General features: G+C 37.5%; 3 protein-coding genes and 1 pseudogene across 5 annotated transcripts in view; 1 reads left to right on the top strand and 3 right to left on the bottom strand.

Moving 5' to 3' along the window:
• LOC127636536 (CAP-Gly domain-containing linker protein 1-like) overlaps positions 1 to 1,150 on the top strand; it is a 36,411-nt gene extending 35,261 nt beyond the window's left edge. The window contains 1 exon segment of the mRNA XM_052117128.1: positions 537 to 1,150. Within this exon segment, the coding sequence (XP_051973088.1) occupies positions 537 to 759 (223 nt within the window). The 3' untranslated portion in view covers positions 760 to 1,150.
• A 2,237-nt stretch (positions 1,151 to 3,387) lies between these two features.
• LOC127636538 (B-cell CLL/lymphoma 7 protein family member A-like) lies at positions 3,388 to 10,706 on the bottom strand. 2 transcript variants are annotated; one of them, XM_052117131.1, is made up of 6 exons: positions 10,556 to 10,706; positions 7,560 to 7,641; positions 7,355 to 7,448; positions 7,077 to 7,226; positions 4,539 to 4,639; positions 3,388 to 4,338 (listed from the first exon to the last, which is right to left on the bottom strand). In XM_052117131.1, exons 1-6 carry the CDS (start codon positions 10,645 to 10,647, stop codon positions 4,276 to 4,278), a joined length of 582 nt encoding a protein of 193 aa, XP_051973091.1. In that variant the 5' UTR covers positions 10,648 to 10,706; the 3' UTR covers positions 3,388 to 4,275. The 2 variants fall into 2 exon arrangements, with proteins under 2 accessions (XP_051973091.1, XP_051973092.1); XM_052117132.1 differs by having other exon boundaries at positions 4,539 to 4,615.
• Positions 10,707 to 12,180: 1,474 nt separating this feature from the next.
• On the bottom strand, positions 12,181 to 14,712 carry LOC127636335 (hydroxycarboxylic acid receptor 2-like; annotated as a pseudogene).
• A 2,621-nt stretch (positions 14,713 to 17,333) lies between these two features.
• On the bottom strand, positions 17,334 to 21,697 carry LOC127636537 (density-regulated protein). Of its 2 annotated transcripts, none has more exons than XM_052117130.1 (8): positions 21,665 to 21,697; positions 20,584 to 20,694; positions 20,222 to 20,241; positions 19,989 to 20,073; positions 18,921 to 19,016; positions 18,570 to 18,686; positions 18,340 to 18,479; positions 17,334 to 17,636 (listed from the first exon to the last, which is right to left on the bottom strand). In XM_052117130.1, exons 2-8 carry the CDS (start codon positions 20,681 to 20,683, stop codon positions 17,592 to 17,594), a joined length of 603 nt encoding a protein of 200 aa, XP_051973090.1. In that variant the 5' UTR covers positions 20,684 to 20,694; positions 21,665 to 21,697; the 3' UTR covers positions 17,334 to 17,591. The 2 variants fall into 2 exon arrangements, with proteins under 2 accessions (XP_051973090.1, XP_051973089.1); XM_052117129.1 differs by having other exon boundaries at positions 21,550 to 21,695.
• Positions 21,698 to 22,007: the final 310 nt, after the last annotated feature.

The raw sequence follows: 22,007 nt of genomic DNA, 5'->3' as shown, positions 1-22,007 counted from the left end.
CCATAATAAAGCGACAAGACATGAAATTGGCCACTTTTTTTAATGCCACGTTTTTTAGAGACCGTGTCAAGTTTAATGAATTTCAACTTTTTTTGCGTTCTGTTATCTTAGTTGCACTGCATCTACCTTTTTTGTGCAAGAATGAATTTGGTGTTAGCTTCTTAGCTTTGATATGTAGCTACTTGCGTACAAATTTTAAATAAAAATATTTTCTGTTCCCCTTTCGCTAAAGTCTTGGTAAAGTGAAAAAAGATTAGATTTCAATGTCAACATGTGCTAGACGGACGTCTTTGACCGTTGTGTCGCATCACACTGTTTTTGAAGCACCTCGCGCTGGAGTGCCACTTTTTCGAGACGCTTTGTCAATATAAAAGAAGTTAAATTTTTTTTTAGTTTTATGCATTTTATTTTTTAGCAAGAATGGGTTCACTGAACGGCTTCTTAGCTTGTAAGAAGTACCTATTCTACTAATTGCTACTTATGTTTAAATATACAATCAATAAAATATATATTTTTCCTTGTCGCTGAACTCTCAGTGAGGGGAAAAAGAAGAAGAAAGCACCGCCGCGTGTCTTCTGCGACATCTGCGACTGCTTTGACCTGCACGACACAGAGGACTGTCCCACGCAGATGCAGTCGCCAGATTCCCCTCCTCACACTACCTATCATGGCAGCCGTGGAGATGAGCGACCGTACTGCGACATCTGCGAGGCGTTCGGTCACTGGACAGATTCTTGCAACGATGACCAAACCTTCTGAACGTCCCCTCAAATCTCCACCTGAGATCAGGCAATGCACAGATCGCTTTCAACCAGATATTTTGCTATTTTTGTATACTGCGTATATACATTCAAACCTCTTTTACATTCCCTTTAATGTTAATGAATGAAGGCAATATTTGTGACCTCATTATAGGCATATTTAATTCAGTGATTGGTGTCCAGTTAACAAAAAGTACATATACTGCAGACATATTAGTATGGAAGTATGCTATTCCGAACATTGACACAGTGTTTACAATCTTTGGGAAGTCAACCTGTGAATGGCTTACTTATGGTTTTCTATTCACATTAAACTGTGATATTTAAATTTAAATTTGGGTTAGTTCACCCAAAAATGAAAATTATCCCATAATTCACTCACCCTCAAGCCATTCTAGGTGTATATGACTTTCTTCTTTCAGCCAAACACAATCAAAGTTATATTAAAAAATATCCTCGCTCTTCCAAGCTTTATAATGGGAGTGAATGGTACCTTAGATTTTGAAGCCCAAAAAGCACATCCATCCATCATAAACTTAATCCATACGGCACCAGGGGGTTAATAAAGGCCTTCTGAATCGAAGCGATGCATTTTTGTTTGAAAAATATTCATATTTATAACTTTATAAACTATAATCACTGGCTTCCAGTAACAGCCGTCCACGCATTCACAAGAGAGTCGAGTTCCGGATTCAAAACAAATAAGGCTGGGCAAAAAACTAATTCTCCTCTGCTCTTATATCGAAATCCTCCGATATTTTTCTATAAAAATCCTCGTTGTTGTCTTCTAATTCGTGACCAGCATTTTGTTTTGCTCTATCCTCTGAGCTTCTGCGTTCGTCACTCTCACCGGAGCTTACGCTACGCTTACGTCATACGCCGGAACTTGTCTCGAGAACGCGCGGAGGGCCGTTACCGGAAGCCAGTGATTATAGTTTATAAAGTTATAAATATGGATATTTTTCAAACAAAAACGCATCGCTTTGCTTCAGAACGCCTTTATTAACCCCGTTTAGCCGTATGAATTACTTTTTTGATGGATGGATGCTCATGTTTGGGCTTCAAAATCTAAGGTACCATTCACTCCCATTATAAAGTTTGGAAGAGCGAGGATATTTTTAAATATAACTCTGATTGTGTTTGGCTGAAAGAAGAAAGTCATATACACCTAGAATGGCTTGAGGGTGAGTGAATTATGGGATAGTTTGAATTTTTGGGTGAACTAACCCTTTAAGAACTCATAACATACTTTTACTGTTTAAAAGAACAGTAAAACCAGTGCACCAAATAAATATTAAGCTAACCCCTACTAACATATTGCACTTTTCACTTTAAATACATACAGCACACAAGTTTAACTGCCATTCTTGGGAACTAAGTTATACTTCTTACTGTTAAATATTGAACATGTTATCATGATATTGTAATATGAATGGCTTTTTGTGAATTTTTATGTTATTTCTGGTAAATTACAGGCCTGTTCACTCCAAGTCCAAATTTTCGGCATGAAAAATATGCACAGCAAGATTTTAAAGAGGAAGTTGCACCATTTGAGGTAGCCTCAGTCACCATTCATTTTCATTGCATCTTTTTTCTATACAATGAAAGTTAATGGTGATTTCGCTTTTTTGTATGGAAAAGAAAGTCAAATGGTACTGTCCCTTTAAGGTCACATCCATGCTAATCCGTTTTAATTTTGTAACAATATTGTACAACAAATTATTGAGAGCATTTTAAAAATGTTCCATTTCAGTGGATGCAAATGCATTTCTATTAGTGTGGTTGTGGCCTTTTTTCTAGGTCCATTTATTTAATTTGTTGGTATGCAAACCATTTTTTCAGGTTTCCAGACTTTTTTAGAAAATAAAGAAAATTCTGATTTTTTTTTTTTTTTTTATATATATTTTAGATTTGAATTGTGTCATCATATCGGACTTTGTGTGAACAGACTTTTACTAATTGCACAACTTTAAAGCACAACATAATATAAAATCTCTTATTATTGATGTAATAATATACGACAAAGTTTATTTAGCAACCTAATGAACGGCAAGTGTTTGAATTTGTGACCTGCACTGAAATGGTGCACATAAATATGTATAATATTCATATTCCCCTTTTGATAAAATCAATTTAATTGCACTAACTGCAAATATGTGGTGTTTTTACCAAAATATTGTGACCATCTTTAACTATTGTACTGTTTTCATGTACTGTATATTCACATGAACTCAATAGAAATGTTGAACAACTTGTTTTCTGAATGTTTATTCCAACAATGTTTTGGTAACTGGTAGTCAAGGAACACCACAAACCATTATTATTACATCATAAAACCAGTAAAACACTTGTATTCATTGACTTATTTTTCAGTGTAAAGATGGCATCTGAATGTATAGTTCAAAGTTTTTAGCCAAAAAGTGGTCACCAGTTGTTCAACGTGCCTGCTCAGTCATTCTTAAAATGTAATTTTATCCATTCAAATTCAGAATACCACATTTTAATGGATAACATTACATGTATTAAACTTCATAACTACTATTATATCCCTGAAAATGAATCCAAACATTAAACTAAATAGAAAACAGGCTAAAAAAACATTAATAAATACAACAATAGCCTTCAATGTGTTATTAATTTTTTATTAAAACAAATGAAACATGCTAAAAACAAGCACTAATGATGGAATAAATAAAACCAAATTAATCAACTGTACAAGATAAAATCAAGAAAACATGGTCCAAATGTATTTTTTCCCCCTAATAAGTTCCTTTGACACTGCTACAACAGACATGAACCCACAATGCATTTGTTTAAAATGACATCATAAAAACTACCAGATTGTGTTCAACGAATTGGATTTTTCTTTCATCAGTCATGAATTAAATTCCAGCTCAGCTGTTCTGGAAATGAGGTATATTTTCAATTATTTTGACATGTAACAAACTCTTTCAAAAGTTTTCTCCTCTTAAAGTAAAAAATATGTTTTCAGTTTCATGGTAACCATTTCTTGTCCGAGTACTGCGCCATTTTGGGAGACACGGAAAGAGTTTGAACTAAGACAACTTGGAAAACAAAGTTATAAAAGACACATCATGGAGCCAGAAGGCACACAGTCCAGTAGATAATCCATGTAGCAGACCAAACCCCTCACTATAACAGTACAACAACCTCTGCGATTTTCTAAAAGTAGTTGAGTCATTAAATAAATAAAATAAGGACTAAAGCAGCAAATCCATCTCTTATCTTGACTTATACAGTGCATTCACCCACATTACTTTTAAACTAACGGTGTATATCGTACAGGAATTTAACAGACGGAAGCCGAACATCTCTATTGATCAGGTCAGCGTTTGCTGAATTCCAAAGGTGGGAAGATGGAGAACAGGATGAAGAAGTTATGTTCTACTTGGCGAACGGTGTGTGAACAAGAATCGTTTGGTGAGTAGGGATGCTTTTCCTTATTGGTTTGTGACAGTGACTTGTTTAAAATGTGTGGGATCAAACTAGTCAGTTAGTCCTGAGAAGGTGATTCCACTTTGCTTTTCTTTGTGGGTGGGGAGCCATCTTCACTTTCCTAAGAAAACACACAAAGAGTTAATCAAACTAAATTAAGTAATCAGTGAAATCTGTACTTTTCCTTCACTATCGGGTCCAACTCACCCATTAAAATGAATAAGTAAATAAAAAGGTGTTCATGAGGAGCATAAATTCAGTCATGCGTGTTAAACGTTTTGACCAGTTGTGTAGCCGTGAGTGTATTTTGCAACATTTTACCTGAGTGTTTTTAGAGGCGTCTGATGGAGATTCCTTCTCCCCTGATGACCGAGTATCTTTTTTGCTTGTTGAGGTCTCTAAAGGGGTGGAGTTACAATTGCCTATCAAATCAAAATACAACTATGAGTCGTCCAATTCAATCTCATTACATTTCTACAGAGCCCCTTAAAGAAAAAGGAAGGATTTTTGTTTTTCTGAATTAGTTTAGCATTTCCTCAAAAGAAATTGACCATGGTTTTACTACAGTAACCATATTTTTACCTTGATATTTGTAGTGCAACCATAGTGATACAGGAAAATGAAAATTATGGTAATAAAAAAAAAATAGTTTTTTTGGTTATGGTTTTACTACAATACCATGATTATTGTAGTACAATCATAGTAACCACAAGATTAACCATGGTTAATCTATAGTAAAATCATGGTTACTATATGGCTACAGTACATTGTATTAAAACCATGGTTACTACAATATAACCTACTACATATGAGATGAAGGGAACAAGACATTGCTGTAAGCAGTATGGGGAAATACTTTCCTCGACAACCTAGTTGAAACCCTTGTACAATAACCCTTGCTTATATAGGCCGATTGTGCACCTAAAGGGGCAGAGCTCAAATAACCATTGCCAATCAGAAGATTGGCATCATTGTACAAGTGTTTCAACTAGGTTGTGGAGGAAAGTATTTCCCCATACTGCTTACAGCAATATCGAGTGAACAGAATCTAAAGGGAACTAAGGTTACTTCAATCTACAATATTATCATAGTAAAACAATGATTTCGGCCAAAAATTAAGGTTACTTCAATGACAATTTTACCATAGTAAAACCCCAATTTCCCACAAAAATGATGGTTACCACGTTCTACAGTATTACCATAGTAAATCCATGATTTCTGCCAAAAACTATGGTCCCTCACCTAAAGGATTATTAGGAACACCATACTAATACTGTGTTTGACCCCCTTTCGCCTTCAGAACTGCCTTAATTCTACGTGGCATTGATTCAACAAGGTGCTGAAAGCATTCTTTAGAAATGTTGGCCCATATTGATAGGATAGCATCTTGCAGTTGATGGAGATTTGTGGGATGCACATCCAGGGCACAAAGCTCCCGTTCCACCACATCCCAAAGATGCTCTATTGGGTTGAGATCTGGTGACTGTGGGGGCCATTTTAGTACAGTGAACTCATTGTCATGTTCAAGAAACCAATTTGAAATGATTCGAGCTTTGTGACATGGTGCATTATCCTGCTGGAAGTAGCCATCAGAGGATGGGTACATGGTGGCCATAAAGGGATGGACATGGTCAGAAACAATGCTCAGGTAGGCCGTGGCATTTAAACGATGCCCAATTGGCACTAAGGGGCCTAAAGTGTGCCAAGAAAACATCCCCCACACCATTACACCACCACCACCAGCCTGCACAGTGGTAACAAGGCATGATGGATCCATGTTCTCATTCTGTTTACGCCAAATTCTGACTCTACCATCTGAATGTCTCAACAGAAATCGAGACTCATCAGACCAGGCAACATTTTTCCAGTCTTCAACTGTCCAATTTTGGTGAGCTCTTGCAAATTGTAGCCTCTTTTTCCTATTTGTAGTGGAGATGAGTGGTACCCGGTGGGGTCTTCTGCTGTTATAGCCCATCCGCCTCAAGGTTGTGCGTGTTGTGGCTTCACAAATGCTTTGCTGTATACCTCGGTTGTAGCGAGTGGTTATTTCAGGCAAAGTTGCTCTTCTATCAGCTTGAATCAGTCGGCCCATTCTCCTCTGACCTCTAGCATCAACAAGGCATTTTCAGCCCACAGGACTGCCGCATACTGGATATTTTTCCCTTTTCACACCATTCTTTGTAAACCCTAGAAATGGTTGTGCATGAAAATCCCAGTAACTGAGCAGATTGTGAAATACTCAGACCGGCCCGTCTGGCACCAACAACCATGCCACGCTCAAAATTGCTTAAATCACCTTTCTTTCCCACTCTGACATTCAGTTTGGAGTTCAGGAGATTGTCTTGACCAGGACCACACCCCTAAATGCATTGAAGCAACTGCCATGTGATTGGTTGATTAGATAATTGCATTAATGAGAAATTGAACAGGTGTTCCTAATAATCCTTTAGGTGAGTGTATATCTACAATATTACCATAGTAAAACCATGGTTTCTGCCAAAAACTATGGTCACTTCAATCTACGATATTACCATAGTAAAACCACGATATACGCCAAACACTATGGTTACTTCAATCTGAAAAATATTGCCACAGCAAAACCATGAGTTTTGCCAAAAACAACAAAAAAAACAACATGGAACTGTCATGGTACTATAGTAAAGCCTTGGTTTTACTACAGTATAATTAAACTATGGTATTTGTATAGTAAACAATAATAACCACAAAATTATAATTTTTGTTTTCCTGTATTATCACTATGGTTTCACTATAAATATCAAGGTTAAAATGTGGTTTATGTAGTTGAACTATGGTATATTTGTAAAAGGATGTGATCTGTTCATGTTTTTTCTTTGTTACCTTTATCAGCGGATGGCGTCTGTTCTGTCTTGCACTCGTTTCCATCACTGTTAGAGGCAGCAGTGACATCTGGTGTCGGGCTCGTGCTACAGCTGTTCTCCATCTTCACCGGAGAGGAGTCAGCTATGGAGCTCTGATTGCTGTTCTCATCTAAGAAAAATAAATACAGATAACATTTAAGAGTGTGTATGGCACAGTTGAGTTATAAACACCCTTTTCCGATCACGATTGTAGACTAAAATTTCAAGTAAAAAAAAAAAAAACACTAAATGAATGACCGTTCATGTCCATCATTCCAGGAGAGGAGCTGTTCTCTGGAGTCGTGGCCTCTGATCCATATTTCTCCTCTCTGCCCTTCTTCTTTTTATTATTCTGTACAGCAAAAAAAGAAGAAAAAAAAGAGTCCAGACAAAATATCAATGATCTACACCTTGTACAAAATCAATGAAGCACTGCACAGTGGTACAAACTTGTAAAACTAACATTGTCTGACTTTGGTTCAGTCACTGGAACCCATTTGAAGATTCGCAGTGAAGTGTCTCCAACCGTCACCCATTTTTTCTCCCTGTGAAAAATGAAAACAATGAGCTAAGTAGAAACCGAAGTACTTAAAATGTTGTCACATTCACTGTTGTCTACATCTTACAGGTGTAACACATATTTTCTCAAAGGAAATGGATCTAACATATTTATTAAATGTATTGAATTTAACAATATAGTTAAATCACATGAGACATTTTTTGCAAGGGCAGCTCAATTATGAAAAGAAAAATCATAATATATGCTAAAATAAATGGGCAATGGGCATATAATGCAAAATAACCTATTATCCAAAGGGAATGATTTAAATAATGAGGAAATATATTTAATTAGGTTCAATGACGTGATGCTCATTTTTTAAGTTATTCGAATATAACCTCTTCTATGATTAATTTTTTTCAAATTACTGAGTTCAAAGTCATATATAGGTGCTTAAAGTAAAAAAAATATAACAAGGCTGTGAAAAAGTAATTGACCTTTTCACTATAAAGGCACATTTTATTTAGCTCAACGGAGTAACCCTGAGAAATGTAATATTCTTGACACAAAAATAATTATCTTTGTAATATATTTATATACATGTACCATGAACATATATTTTTATAAATTTATAAGTTGTGTAAACTCATGTACTTCAGGTGCAAGGAAAGTATTTTAATACCTTTTTATTGACATTTTGTTTTAGGTCAGTTAGGATCACTACTTTATTTTAAGAATGTGAAATGTCAGAATAATAGCAGAGAGAATAAATTCTTTCAGCTTTTATTTCTTTCATCACATTCCCAGTGGGTCAGAAGTTTACATACACTTTGTTAGTATTTGGTAGCATTGCCTGTAAATTGTTTAACTTGGGTCAATTGTTTTGGGTTGCCCTCCACAAGCTTCTCACCATAAGTTGCTGAAGTTTTGTCCCATTTCACCAGACAGAACTGGTGTAACTGAGTCAGGTTTATAGGCCTCCTTCCTCACACACACTTTTTCAGTTCTGCCAACAAATTTTATATCGGATTGAGGTCAGGGCTTTGTGATGGCCACTCCAATACCTTGACTTTGTTGTCCTTAAGCCATTTTAACACAACTTTGGAGGTATGCTTGGGGTCATTGTCCATTTGGAAGACCCATTTATGACCGAGCTTTAACTTCCTGGCTGATGTCTTGAGATGTTGCTTCAATATATCCACACAATTTTCCTTCCTCGTGATGCCATTTATTTTGTGAAGTGCACCAGTCCCCCCCTGCAGCAAAGCACCCCCACAACATGATGTTGACACCCCCATGCTTCACAGTTAGGATGGTGTACTTTGGCTTGTAAGCCTCACCCTTTTCCCTCCAAACATAACGATGGTCATTATGGCCAAACAGTTAAATTTTTGTTTCATTAGACCAAAGGACATTTCTCCAGAAAGTAAGATCTTTGTCCCCCATGTGCACTTGCAAACTGTAGTCGGGCTTTATATGGTGGTTTTGGAGCAGTGGCTTCTTCCTTGCTGAGAAGCCTTTCAGGTTATGTCAATATAGGACTTGTTTCACTGTGGATATAGATACTTGTCAACCTGTTTCCTCCAGCATCTTCACAAGGTCCTTTTCTGTTGTTCTGGGATTGATCTGCACTTTTCACACCAAACTACGTTCATCTCTAAGACAGAATGCATCTCCTTCCTGAGCGGTATGATGGCTGTGTGGTCCCATGGTGTTTATACTTGCGTACTATTGTTTGTACAGATGAACGTGGTACCTTCAGGCATTTGGAAATTGCATACAAGGATGAACCAGACTTGTGGAGGTCCACGATTTTTTTTCTGAGTGCTTGGCTGATTTATTTTGAGTTTTCCATGATGTCAAGCAAAAAGGCACTGAGTTTGAAGGTAAGCCTTAAAATTCATCCACATGTACACCTCCTATCAGAAGCTAATTGTCTAAAGGCTTGTTGTCACAAGGATTTTTCCAAGCTGCTTAAAGGCACTGTTAACAAGTGTATGTAAACTTCTGACCCACTGGATTTGTGATATAGTCAATTAAAAGTGAAACAATCTGTCTGTAAACAATTCTTGTAAAAAATACTTGTCATGCGAAAAGTAGATGTCCTAAAAACTATATTTGCCAAAACTATAGTTTGCTAATATTAAATCTGTGGAGTGGTTAATCATTTTTTTTAATGACTTCAACTGTAATTTGTAGAAAGCGGTTTTCAAAAATGTATTAAATCAACATGGACAAAAAGATTACATTTCTACCAACTTCACACGTTTTTTAAAACTAGAATTTGTATCACCTCGGACAACCTTATTTGTCAGTGTTTGTATGTGTGCTGTACCAAAGAAAGAAAAAAGCCAAAATATGTATTTACTCATTAAAATTATTGCAATTACAAAAATAACTTTTTTTTTTGTGCTTGCCAGGCACAAATCCTTTAAACTATTGTGTTTAATGTCGTTAATGAAATTTCAGGCGTGCAATCGCCCAGTTCCCTGTCCTATCCCAGCAGCACCCACAGCGCTCCATGTGTTCAGCTTTATTTTGATGTAAAGACACTCACGCGCTGCATTTAAACTTCTCAATGTTACAGAGACTCTCGCGCGCGCACATGTGAGTCTTGTTCTAACATTTCATCTCTTGATCACTCCGATATCACACATTGCATTGCGCCAAACTGCAACGAAAAATGGCTTCGCGTGACTGCAACGTAATGGCTCCTCGGTTCAACCCACTTAATCCCCAGAAACCCTTTTAATCATTTCCAAAATAATATATAAAAATTTTTTTTGCGTTTGGTGTCTGCTGCGCGCGCGTCGTTCACTTGGATATCGCGCTCAAAAATGACCCTTTATAATTTCTCTCTCTGTCCTTCTCGTTTGTTCTGTGTCTCTCCTCCCCCCACAAGCGGCTTTTTTTTTTCTCTCTGGTAGAACAAACACGGGGCTTTTTTTCTGCGATCTTACCATTTTCGTACTTTCTCGACAGCGGCCATAACCCGTTTGATGTCATCTTTGGCTCTGCTCCGGGTCTCCGCGCGCACTGACCTGCCAGACATTCCCGCCGCTCGATTATATTTTTAAGCTCGTCGCCGGCAGCTCACACTCGCATACACAATGCGCGCACACACTCATTTACAGTGAACGCTGAGCCGGGAGCGCGCCTGCGCCAAATACACGGCAAACTAACGAGCGAGTCCTGCTAGACTGGATTCTCTCTTTTGTTCTTTTGTCTTTGCGATTATCTCGCCTTCACTGTATGTCATTGGTGTGGAATAATAATCGGAATCTTGTAAAAGTTATATATTTTTATGATAGGCCTAATTCGTCACACGTTATTTGCCAATAAGCTCAATATTATTGCCAATATATATTTTCTCAAACTTAAAAAAAAAAAAAAAAAAAAATATATATATATAAAATACATTTTAAAATAGCCTAAATTAGATTAAAAAAAGAATGCGTAATAAATGAGAAAAAGCAATCAATGGCACTAAACAAATACTGCTAGCTGAATATTTTTATACTAAATATATTTTATATTAAATACATAGAATAGGTTTAATAAATACTGTGTTTAAAAATTATATTACGTAAAAAATAAGAACAATTAAATATATTTAACCTAATAACTGTAAATGTGAAAATAAATAAATTGGAAAATAATGTATAATAAATTAGAAAAAGTATAAACAGTCTCAAAAAAGACTGCTATTGTTAAATATATTTAATACTAAATACATAGAATAGGTTTAATAAATAACATGTATAAAATAATATTCTGTTAAAAAATAAGAACAATAAAATATATTTAGCCTAATAAATGCACATTTTTAAATACATAAATTGTAAAATAATTTATAATAAATTAGAAAAAGTAAAAACAGACACAAAAAAAGACTGCTATATAGCTAAATACATTTAACACTTAATACATAGTATTTGATAAATAAAGGTGAAGGTACATTTACTTATTTTAATTTATAAAAAATCCTAATGTATTAACATGCAGTACAAATATGCAGTAACAGCTATTAAAATACATTGTCTCTTCTAGAAAGATACTTAAAACATTAAACCTTAACGGTACTCAAAACAATTTACACTGCATCTCATTCACCCATACACACACATTCATACACCAATGGCAGCAGAGCTGCTATGTAAGGTGCTAGCCTGCCATTGGGAGCAACTTGGGGTTCAGTGTCTTGCCCAAGGACACTTCGGCATGTGGAGTCATGTGGGCCGGGATTCGAACCACCGACCCTGCGATTAGTGGCCGACCCGCAACTGAGCCACAGCCTCCCACAAAACAAGGGGGTTTAGCACACTGTTGAAGTAAGCAAATGGTAGTGTGGTGGTGTAGTGGTCTAAGCACATAACTGGTAATCTGGTAATCAGAAGGTTGCTGGTTCGAGCCCCACAGCCACCACCATTGTGTCCTTGAGCAAGGCACTTAACTCCAGGTTGCTCCAGGTTGTCCCTGTAATAAGGGCTCTGTAAGTCGCTTTGGATAAAAGCGTCTGCCAAATGCATAAATGTAAATGTAGTGTAAAAAGCCACATTTAGGCCTTCAGGACCCGCAAAGCAATTCACAAAGCAATTCATGAGACATTACTGGGGAAGAAACAATGAAACCAATGCCACTGCTAAGACAAACTGGATGGCCTAAATCCCCCCAGGCCATCAACGACCGACGCCTAGCCAACGACCTGAACGAGTTCTACTGCCGCTTTGAAAGACAAAGGGACAGTCCTGAAACCATCCCCCATGACACCTCCCAACAGCTCCAGCCACAGTGCATCACCAGCACCTCCCCACCCCAGCAGGGGCCTGGGCACCCCACCAATGCCCACCTTAAAGGTACCCCCTCCACCCCCCCACCCACCCCAGTGATGACTCTTTCCATCCATTAGAGGGACATCAACAAACTCTTCAGGAGACAGAACCCCATCCAGCTTGAAGCACTGCGCTGATCAGCTGTCTCCAGTGTTCACAGACATTTTCAACACCTCACTGGAGACATGTCAGGTGCCAGCCTGCTTCAAGTCTTCAACTATCATCCCTGTTCCCAAGAAGTCAAGGACCACAGGACTTAACGACTTCAGACCCATTGCCCTGACCTCTGTGGTGATGAAGTCCTTTGAGCATCTTGTGCTTTCTCACCTCAAAGTCATCACCGACCCCCTCCTGGACCCCCTGGAGTTTGCATACAGAGCAGGTCTGTAGACGATGCAGTCAACTTGGCCCTTCACTACATCCTCCAGCACCTGGACTCCACAGGAACCTACGCCAGGATTCTGTTTGTCGATTTCAGCTCTGCCTTTAACACCATCATTCCGGCTCTGCTCCAGGAGAAGCTCTCCCAGCTAAGTGTGCCTGACTCCACCTGCAGGTGGATCATTGACTTCCTGTCTGACAGGAAGCAGCATGTGAGGCTGGGGAAACACGTCTCCGACTCACAGACCATCAGCACTGGATCCCCCCAGGGCTGCCTTCTTTCTCCTCTGCTCTTCTCCCTGTACACTAACAGTTGCACCTCCAGTCACCATCCGTCAAGCTTCTGAAGTTTGCGGACGACACCTCCCTCATCGGACTCATCTCTGATGGTGACGAGTCCGCCTACAGGTGGGAGTTTGACCACCTGGTGACCTGGTGCAACCAAATCAACCTAGAGCTCAATGCTCTAAAGACAGTGGAGATGGTTGTGGACTTCAGGAAGAACTCAGCCCCACCTGCACCTGCCCCCATCACCCTCTGCGACTCCACAATTGACACTGTGGAGTCATCTTCCAGGACCTCAAGTGGGAGCTGAACATCAGCGCCCTCATCAAGAAAGCACAACAGAGGATGTACTTCCTGCGGCAGCTGAAGAAATTCAACCTGCCAAAGTCAATGATGGTGCACTTCTACACAGCCATCATCGAGTCCATCCTCACTTCCTCCATCACTATCTGGTACGCTGCTACTACTGCCAAGGACAAGGGTAGACTGCAGCGTGTCATCCGGTCTGCAGAGAAGGTGATTGGCTGCAATCTGCCGCCGCTCCAGGACCTGTACGACTCCAGGACCCTGAAGCGTGCTGGAAAGATTGTGGCTGATCTCCCCCACCCTGGCCACAATCTCTTTGAATCACTCCCCTCCGGCAGAAGGCTGAGGTCCATCAGGACAAAAACCTCACGCCACAAGAACAGTTTTTTCCCATCCGCCATTTGCCTTATCAACAATGCCCGGTACCCACCCTGACACTCTCCACACTCCACCTCTGGCTCTACATTGCACTGCACTACTCTGTTCTCTTTTATTTTATACTTATTTTTAATTGATACTGCGTGGACATATTTATATTTATATTGCTTATATTTTAATTCTTGTTCATATATTTAGAGATTGTGTGAACGCACCTACAACACCACAACAAATTCCTTGTATGCGTAAAAAATGTACTTGGCAATAAAGCTTTTTCTGATTCTGATTCTGATTCTGATTTTACCCTGAGTGTCCACAGTCTTATTCTTCAACTCCCACGTAATACAAGTGCAATATATAACAATGCCTGTTGGCACAAAGAACTGGATTACGTAGAATGCATTGTGCCAGTCTGACAGTAAACTGTGCCCCATGAAATATTAAAACTCACACTGCATGTGGTTGTTTTGAAAGAAATGTTAGTCTATTAGTGAGTAGATGGTCATGGCTATGATAAGACCCCATAGACCAGGAGAGACCCAGAGGACGTATCGCAGACCAGTTCGGTTGATGCAGTTGAGGGGGTGTACGATCTTCAAGTAATGGTCCACGGTGATGGCAGTTGGGAAGAAAATGCCCGCAGCCCTGTTAACGGCCAAGAGTAATAGTAAAATGTGTCAAAAAGCATCTCCATAGACCCCACCCTTGCCCCTACGGTAGTAGTCAGCCCTGAACGGTAGGCAGAAAAGGACCACCGGGTCTTCCTCAGCCAGGTTAGCATGGTAAATAGAGTTGGGCTTCCAGCTGTCCATATGGAAGAAAAACATCCAGAGGGTGAGGAAGTTTCCCATTAGGCCAAAAAGGAATATCGTGAACAGTAGGACTTGGTCCAAAATGGGTGCATTGAAAGTGCAGCACTTTGTGAAGTTGTCCATGATATTGATGAAGCAGTAAACTAAGCAAGACTTGGATGATTTCAGATCTTTGCATATTGCAAGATTCTCCCAAGAGTGGACTTAATTTTTGCTCACATGCAAATAATGTACAGTAGCTGTAAGCATATATGGACAACACAAACCCAGGTGTGGTTGGGAAATTATCTCCGGAATACCTTCTTAATTTAACTTAGGACTCTCAAACAGCCCCATTAAAAATTATTACACACAAGATACTTTTCACTTTTCACAAGCCAATAATACAATTAACTAAAAGCCTTTTGTTTCCATTAGCATGATTTTGCATGTTTAGTTCAGGTGAATCTCACCAACAGACGTCTGGGTCAGAGTCAGAAGTTAACTTTTACATTAAGGGCCAATATTTGCCCCTGGATTTCATGTTTCAGCTTTATTAGGGCATATTGTGTTTCTAACCATTTTTAACAAACTGTGTCTCGTCCATTTATGTCAAAAACGTCAATTTACTGACCCTAACCCTAATCTCAAGATTGAGAATGTCTTAGTATGGCTGCACGATTATGACAAAAATAATTGTATAATTGTTGATTATTTCCCTTGATATTGTAATTGCGATTAATTTAGAAGAATAGAATTTACATTAAAATACTTATTTGTGGTGGATCAACTGCATGCTGTATTCTTTATGCTGGCTACACATCCAAAACAAGCCGAAAACTGTCTTCCTGAATGACTTTATTGCTGTTTTATACATAAGTAAATCAAGACTAGTTACCTTAACGTCAACGTTTTACATTGGGCCTCTATAGAAGTTATGTAAAGGTGCACTCAGTACTTTTGTCTTTGTGTAATCTTGGACTTGACACCTCTCGGACACTGACACCTAGTGGCTTGGATGAAGCATCATTTCAAATCAATAGTTTTCAGTTACAGATGCCATTTTAGATCATTTGTATTTACAGTCAGCCATGATTATTTTAATCCATGAGTGAAAGTGTCCCATAACAGGATGGTTAATAAGATTAAGCGAGTAGTATTCGGCTGGTCATGTGATTCTAACATGGCCGCTCCCATGTGCGGACCCTCTCCATGTAGAATAAAACAGCTTTTATAAGGTTACTGATATGACTGCAGTTCATTTTAATGTGAGTGATCATGATTTCCTACATATATTGCAAAATAACAATTCATGTCTTAAGGAGTTAAACCTTTTTAAAGAAGAAAAAAATGACTGAATGTACCTTTAATTTTTTATAAATTGTACACAAACAGGCAATAGACATGTCTCTGATTGGTTAAAATGATCAACCACTGCAAAAATATGTCAAATAGAAAATTAAATGGAAAATTTGTAGGCAACATGAGTAGACCTACATGGACTGCTATTGACACTTATAACGATTAGTTAATTGTGGCAGCTGTAATTATAATCTTGATGATTTATTTGATTAATTTTGCAGCCCTACCTCTTATCCTAAGATTTAATCAACATAAACTCTGTCATAATATGTATAACTATAGGGATAAAATAGAATATTGGGAACTATATCAGATGTTACAGATAAAAAAAATAATTTTGTTACAAGGGGATTTTTTTTTCTCCCACATTTTGAAGTTCAGCAGCATTTTTGCCCCAAGCCCTCCTTAATTTCTGACCCTGGCCCGAGTCATATTTTTATGCAATATCAAGAAAAAAAAAAGATAAGAAATTATATACATTTTTTTTTTTTGGACCATTATGATTTTATGCACTGTGACATCATTTTCATGATATTACCAGTAAGCAAAATGTCCTCCCAAGTTCTCACTATACACCCTAATGTAACAAAAATTATTATTATTATTATTATTATACAGTAATGGTAATTAGAGGTCGACCGTTATTGGATTTTACAGATACCGATAACTAAGTTGGTGGAAAAAAGCAGAAAACCGATAAATCCTCCGATAGTTTTAAAAATCGGTTTTCTTTGTAAGAAAATGTTCTTAAGTGTTTCTTACTGTGACAAGAGTCCAAACTGAATGAAATCCCAGATGCAGTTTATGCAACCAGAATCCCAATAACAACCCAGAAAGAAAAAAAACCCCTCAGATTTGGTTTATTACATGTGGTTGTTAATTATAAATGAGCACAATTAAGTGGGGTCTCCTATTTTTAAATGCCTGTGATCCCAGCTGCTCATACAAACACAAGGGAAATAAAATACACACTTACAATCAAATATAACATATTGCAATATAAACACTATAACGCAAGCAACATATATGAGACGTAATTCATCATCAGTAGATCATTCAAAAATGACTTTTTTCCTTCTCTCTAGGGACATTGTCTATAAAAATCAAAATAATTGATCTACCGTGAACTCAGCGCACGTTTCTGCCAATACCAAGTTTTAAAAGTACCTATCGGCACGGATTAATCGGCAAAACCGATATATCGGTCGACCGCTAATAGAAATCCAATCCAAACACAATGGGGTTTTTTTTTCTATTACAATCAGCAAACATTACATTAACATTAAACCGATCTTTCTTTTGCATTACAGTAATTAGATTGAAATTTTTCACACTCCAGTAGGCTACTGAGAATTTGGGGAAGGCATTGAAGGATTCAATGAAAGAAATATTGCACAACCAACAAGCGAATGAGACCGAAACTTTATTAGTCTATTGTATGCATGTGTGAAATGCTTTAAGGAGTCACATCATTCCAGACCTTTGGCAACCAAAAGAGAAAGCAGCTATCAAGAACTGAAAAACCCCAAGGATTTAGCCATGTCCACAGAATCCTATACAGTAAATAAAATAGATATAAAAGGGCTGTAGGTCGATGTGTACATCTGGCCAGGTTTGCTGTGTCACATCGCATCCGTTTCAGTAAAAGTGCATATTGGGCTTCACTTTTTGACCTCTCCAAGATCCTCGATGCTGTCGTCATCCACCTGTGGAGATAGATAACATAATTCCTGAAAATAATTCCTGTGAGCAACATTAAAGCAGCAATATTTGGGCTAATTGCATTATATTTACATTTTACAATGAATTCAAAAGTGGCTATTCAAAAGCCTACTGTATCATGTCTAACAATAATAAATAATAATCATAATAAAGTACTGTCCTATCTAGGCCTTTTTGTGCACTTCAAATTCCAGTCACATTTAAATGCCCAAACAAGGGAAATTTAAGCTTATATATAAATGCCATGAACGGCGTGTTTGTGTGTCATTCATTTAAACTCTGATCGTCACTGAGCCGCACCGCGGGTGTCAACGAGAGCAGCTCCTGTCCGGAAAACCACGTAAAGCGCTTCTCAAACGCTAGGCTTGTGCTAAACTCCAGCAAAAAGATAGTAAACGCAAGGCGCTCCAGTTTCACTTTAATTTAATGATCGTGTACTGGCAACTGTTTCTGGCCAAAGCAGGTTCATTCAATGACACATTGGAGGAGATGCATGCTTACTCTATTTCTGAGTGATAAAATGATTGAATGACTTCTTAAGGTGTATGAAGCACACAGGCACCTTAAAAAAAATATGAGAATTAATTGTGAAAGCCCTAAAAGAGACTATTAATTTCATAATCGTGACAGCCCTAGTCCTATCCTAACTGCACTCTTTAACTATGGTAAAATGGCATGTTTGTTTACCTCAGGCCACTTCTCCTGGATAACATCGATGATGTCATCTGTAAAATCTCCCTGAATGATGATTTCATCCTCTGCTGACACTGACGCACCGCAGGAGAATTTCTGGGCAAAGAACCTTTGAGCCTCTTTTAGATCTATATCTGATGGGGGAACAAATTATAATGTTAACGCAGGGAGGAAATACAGAACATAAATCAAAAATAGACTCCTAGAACTTAAATCAGGCTTACCGAAAGTGGCCATGCCACACACCCTTGTGACGTATTTCTTTTTAGCTCTTGGGATTTTTGCTATCGTAACTTTCTGAGGGACGGTCTTCTTTTTCTGTTTGATCTGACCTCTTCCACCTGCAAGGACAAAATATCCTCTTAATGATTTAATACACAGACAGACTCAATATAACTCAGATAAATGAAGCCAGTTGTTATTATATTAATAATCAAGAACGTTGAAAAAAAAAAGCATGCTTCGCTAAATTAAAAATGTTGTATTTTTATGACTTTTAATTAATAACACTGTGGAAAGAGAAGGCAGAATTGTCATTTTTTTAATGCATGTAATTAAGACAGCTAGATTGTCACCTCTCTTCTGTTTCTTCTTCTCCTCTTCCTCTCCTGCAGGGGGCAGCTCAACTCCTCCTCCACCTCCCCCTCCTGTTTCCCGTTTGGGTGCTGTACCTACACAACAGTGCTGATTTCAGTCATTTTCATATTATCACACAAAAACTGGTAAAAGGTGCATGTTATACAGGTGTTGACTAAGGTTAGTCTTTGTCTGAAGACTTCGATATCAAAGATCAAACATTCCTACAGAAATCAAAACATTTATCTTTTCAACAATTTTAGCATGAACAAAAAAAGATCGGGCAATTTTGTAACTTTATTTGATAAATTTGTAAAAAGGGGTTAGTAGAAGGGGTAATTAAAAAGAGGTTGATAAAGAAAATAACCAACTTAAAGGGATAGTTCACCCAAAATGTGCAATTCTCTCTTCATTTACTCACCCTCATGCCATCCCAGATGTGTATGACTTACTTTCTTCAGCAGAACACAAATAAAGATTTTTAGAAGAATATCTCAGCTCTGTTGGTCCTTACAATGCAAGTCAACAGAGTCCAAAACTGCGAAGCTCCAAACAATTATATAAATGCAACATAAAAGTAATCCATAAGTTTAATTTGTGTCTTCAGAAGCGATATGATAGATGTGGGTGGAAAAACAGATAAATATTTAAGTCCTTTTTACTATAAATTATCCTTCCTGCCCAGTAGGTGGTGATATACATGATGAATGCGAATAGTCCAAAGCAAAAATAGAATGAGGAAGTGAAAATCTGATAGTAAAAAAGGACTTAAATACTCACCCACACCTACCATATCACTTCTAAGGACATGGATTAAACCACTGGAGTCGTATGGATAACTTTTATGCTGCATTTGTTGTTTTTTTGGAGCTTCCGAGTGTTGGACCATGTTGACTTGCATTTTACGGATCTACCGAGCTTAAATATTTTTTACAAACGCTTTGTTTGTGTTCTGCTGAAGAAATATAGTCAGTCACATCTGGGATGTCATGAGGGTAAATAAATGATGAGAGAATTTCCATTTTTGGGTGAACTATCTTGATTATTATCTCGATAAGTAAACTTACCAAGAGTCAGTTTAGCAAACACATCAGGAAAGTTCTTCTCAAGCCACTGTTTACATTTGGCTGGCTCAGGCATGTACTCACAGTACTAGAGCAATACAGAAACATTTAATTAATTCAGATCTATCAATGTACACATAGTTATCAAATCACATATGCAACCTTTTGCTTTACAAAATAAAGCTATAAAGTCTAGAATCAGTCAATATGGGAAATGTACTGGAATGCATATTTACCTCTACTGGCAAGGAACACACTGAAAGTAAAATAAGACACAAACAGGTCTTCAGTGATAAAACATTTTTTTCTAAGTACAAAATCAAGTAAAATTCTCTACACTGCAAATTTCAATCTGCTTGTTACATAATGTGTGTACACAGAAAACTACCTATGCTCATATATGTGATCCCGCAATTAGTTATGTTTATCTAAACATTCTAGATGCCTCTCAATATTTATCAAAAAAATATATTTATATAAAATTTATTATTATGATAATATCTTATTGCAGTTCATGAAGAAAAGCTATTTGCTATTTTCAATGTATTACCCAGATTAGATGAAACAATTATATTATTATATTATAAAATGCCCAAACCTCCACAGTAGAGCACCTTCAGCGGGTACTTGGCATCTGGGATGCCCCGATCCACTTTATTTTCTGGTGAACCCGATTCTGCATTCTCAGTAGTAGCCATATTACAGGAATCTATAGAATAATTTTTATTAAGTACATGAGCAATGATCATGATATTTTTACATAATATACTCTGATCTGTTATTTTAGATTGACAGCTTCTTTGCCCCAATTCTATTTCACTGAGTTAAACGTTTTCATAAATGGACCAGATGTTACTAAAAAAAAAAAGTGCACAGTCACTGGCACAAACATTTGCCTAAATACAGAAAAAACATTCACATGGAAAACAAAATAAATACATCACATACTCCTGAGCAAAAAAAGTTTAGCTTCCAAAGACAGCAATCCTGCAATTCTAAAGAAACATTATGTCTTCATATAGACCTTGTGGTCTATATGAAGATGTTTATACTCCATATACATTTTTTTTAATGCATCAGACATGGTGCATCAGACAACGATGGTCCTTTACATTATAAAAACAAAGCAATGTTGGTGCAAAACCAATCAATCAATCATTTTAATAACAAACAGGCCCATTTGACAGCTGAAACTTTCATGTCACTCCTGTAATATTTAACAGCCTACTAATAAAAAATCTTGAATAATTTTAATCACATTCTCAAATCATATTACACTGTCACCTAAAATTACAAAAAGATGACTTCTAAGTGCTTAATTCATATGTAAAATAGCCAGTGCCAGGAAAAACCTTAGACTGTTGGCTGGTTTGTCTAGACCAGATTCAATGGGTCTGATCAAGACTTACACAAATATATATGCGATCATGTATACTTTTTAAACATTTTAAGAGCACTGACAATGTTTACTAGACTTGAGTCATGCCGCCACCGCACCATTCATTAGCCATCACCGCTAATCACAGCGCTTCTAAAGCAAGCAGGCGCTCAAACTAATACATACCCCGTCGATATGATCTCAGTATAATTTGCTTTTAAGCAAAACCTTGATCATTATTACTTAAACTCGTGTGGATGTTGTTTTAAGTGAGAAAGAGTTTCACTATTGCTCAGCACACCTTCACTGTCTGATTTGGGGTCCTGACAGCGCTTCTCTGACGCCGCAACAACGGTGGAGTAAATGTGTGCCTGCTGGTTTGCAAACTTCGAAATAAAATATATTCACATAATATTGGATAGATAGTCTAAATATGTTCATAAATGTTCCAAATAAAGTGTTTTGGGATAAATTAATAAAACTGATATTTGCTCAATTATTTTGGAGTGTATACTTTAAATCAGGCATTTTAACGGACCGCCCCGCTCAACGTTCAGCAAAACATGCCCGTTTTAAAATTCAGAGAATAATCGCTCACTTCTTTATTATTTATTTTTGTGCATTTGTATTAACTATTCGGGATT

The sequence above is a fragment of the Xyrauchen texanus genome, chromosome 44, assembly GCF_025860055.1.
Source record: "Xyrauchen texanus isolate HMW12.3.18 chromosome 44, RBS_HiC_50CHRs, whole genome shotgun sequence".
Taxonomy (NCBI): Eukaryota; Metazoa; Chordata; class Actinopteri; order Cypriniformes; family Catostomidae; genus Xyrauchen; species Xyrauchen texanus.
The sequence above is the reverse complement of the archived record's forward strand: the minus strand, read 5'-3'. Positions and strand labels throughout refer to the sequence as shown.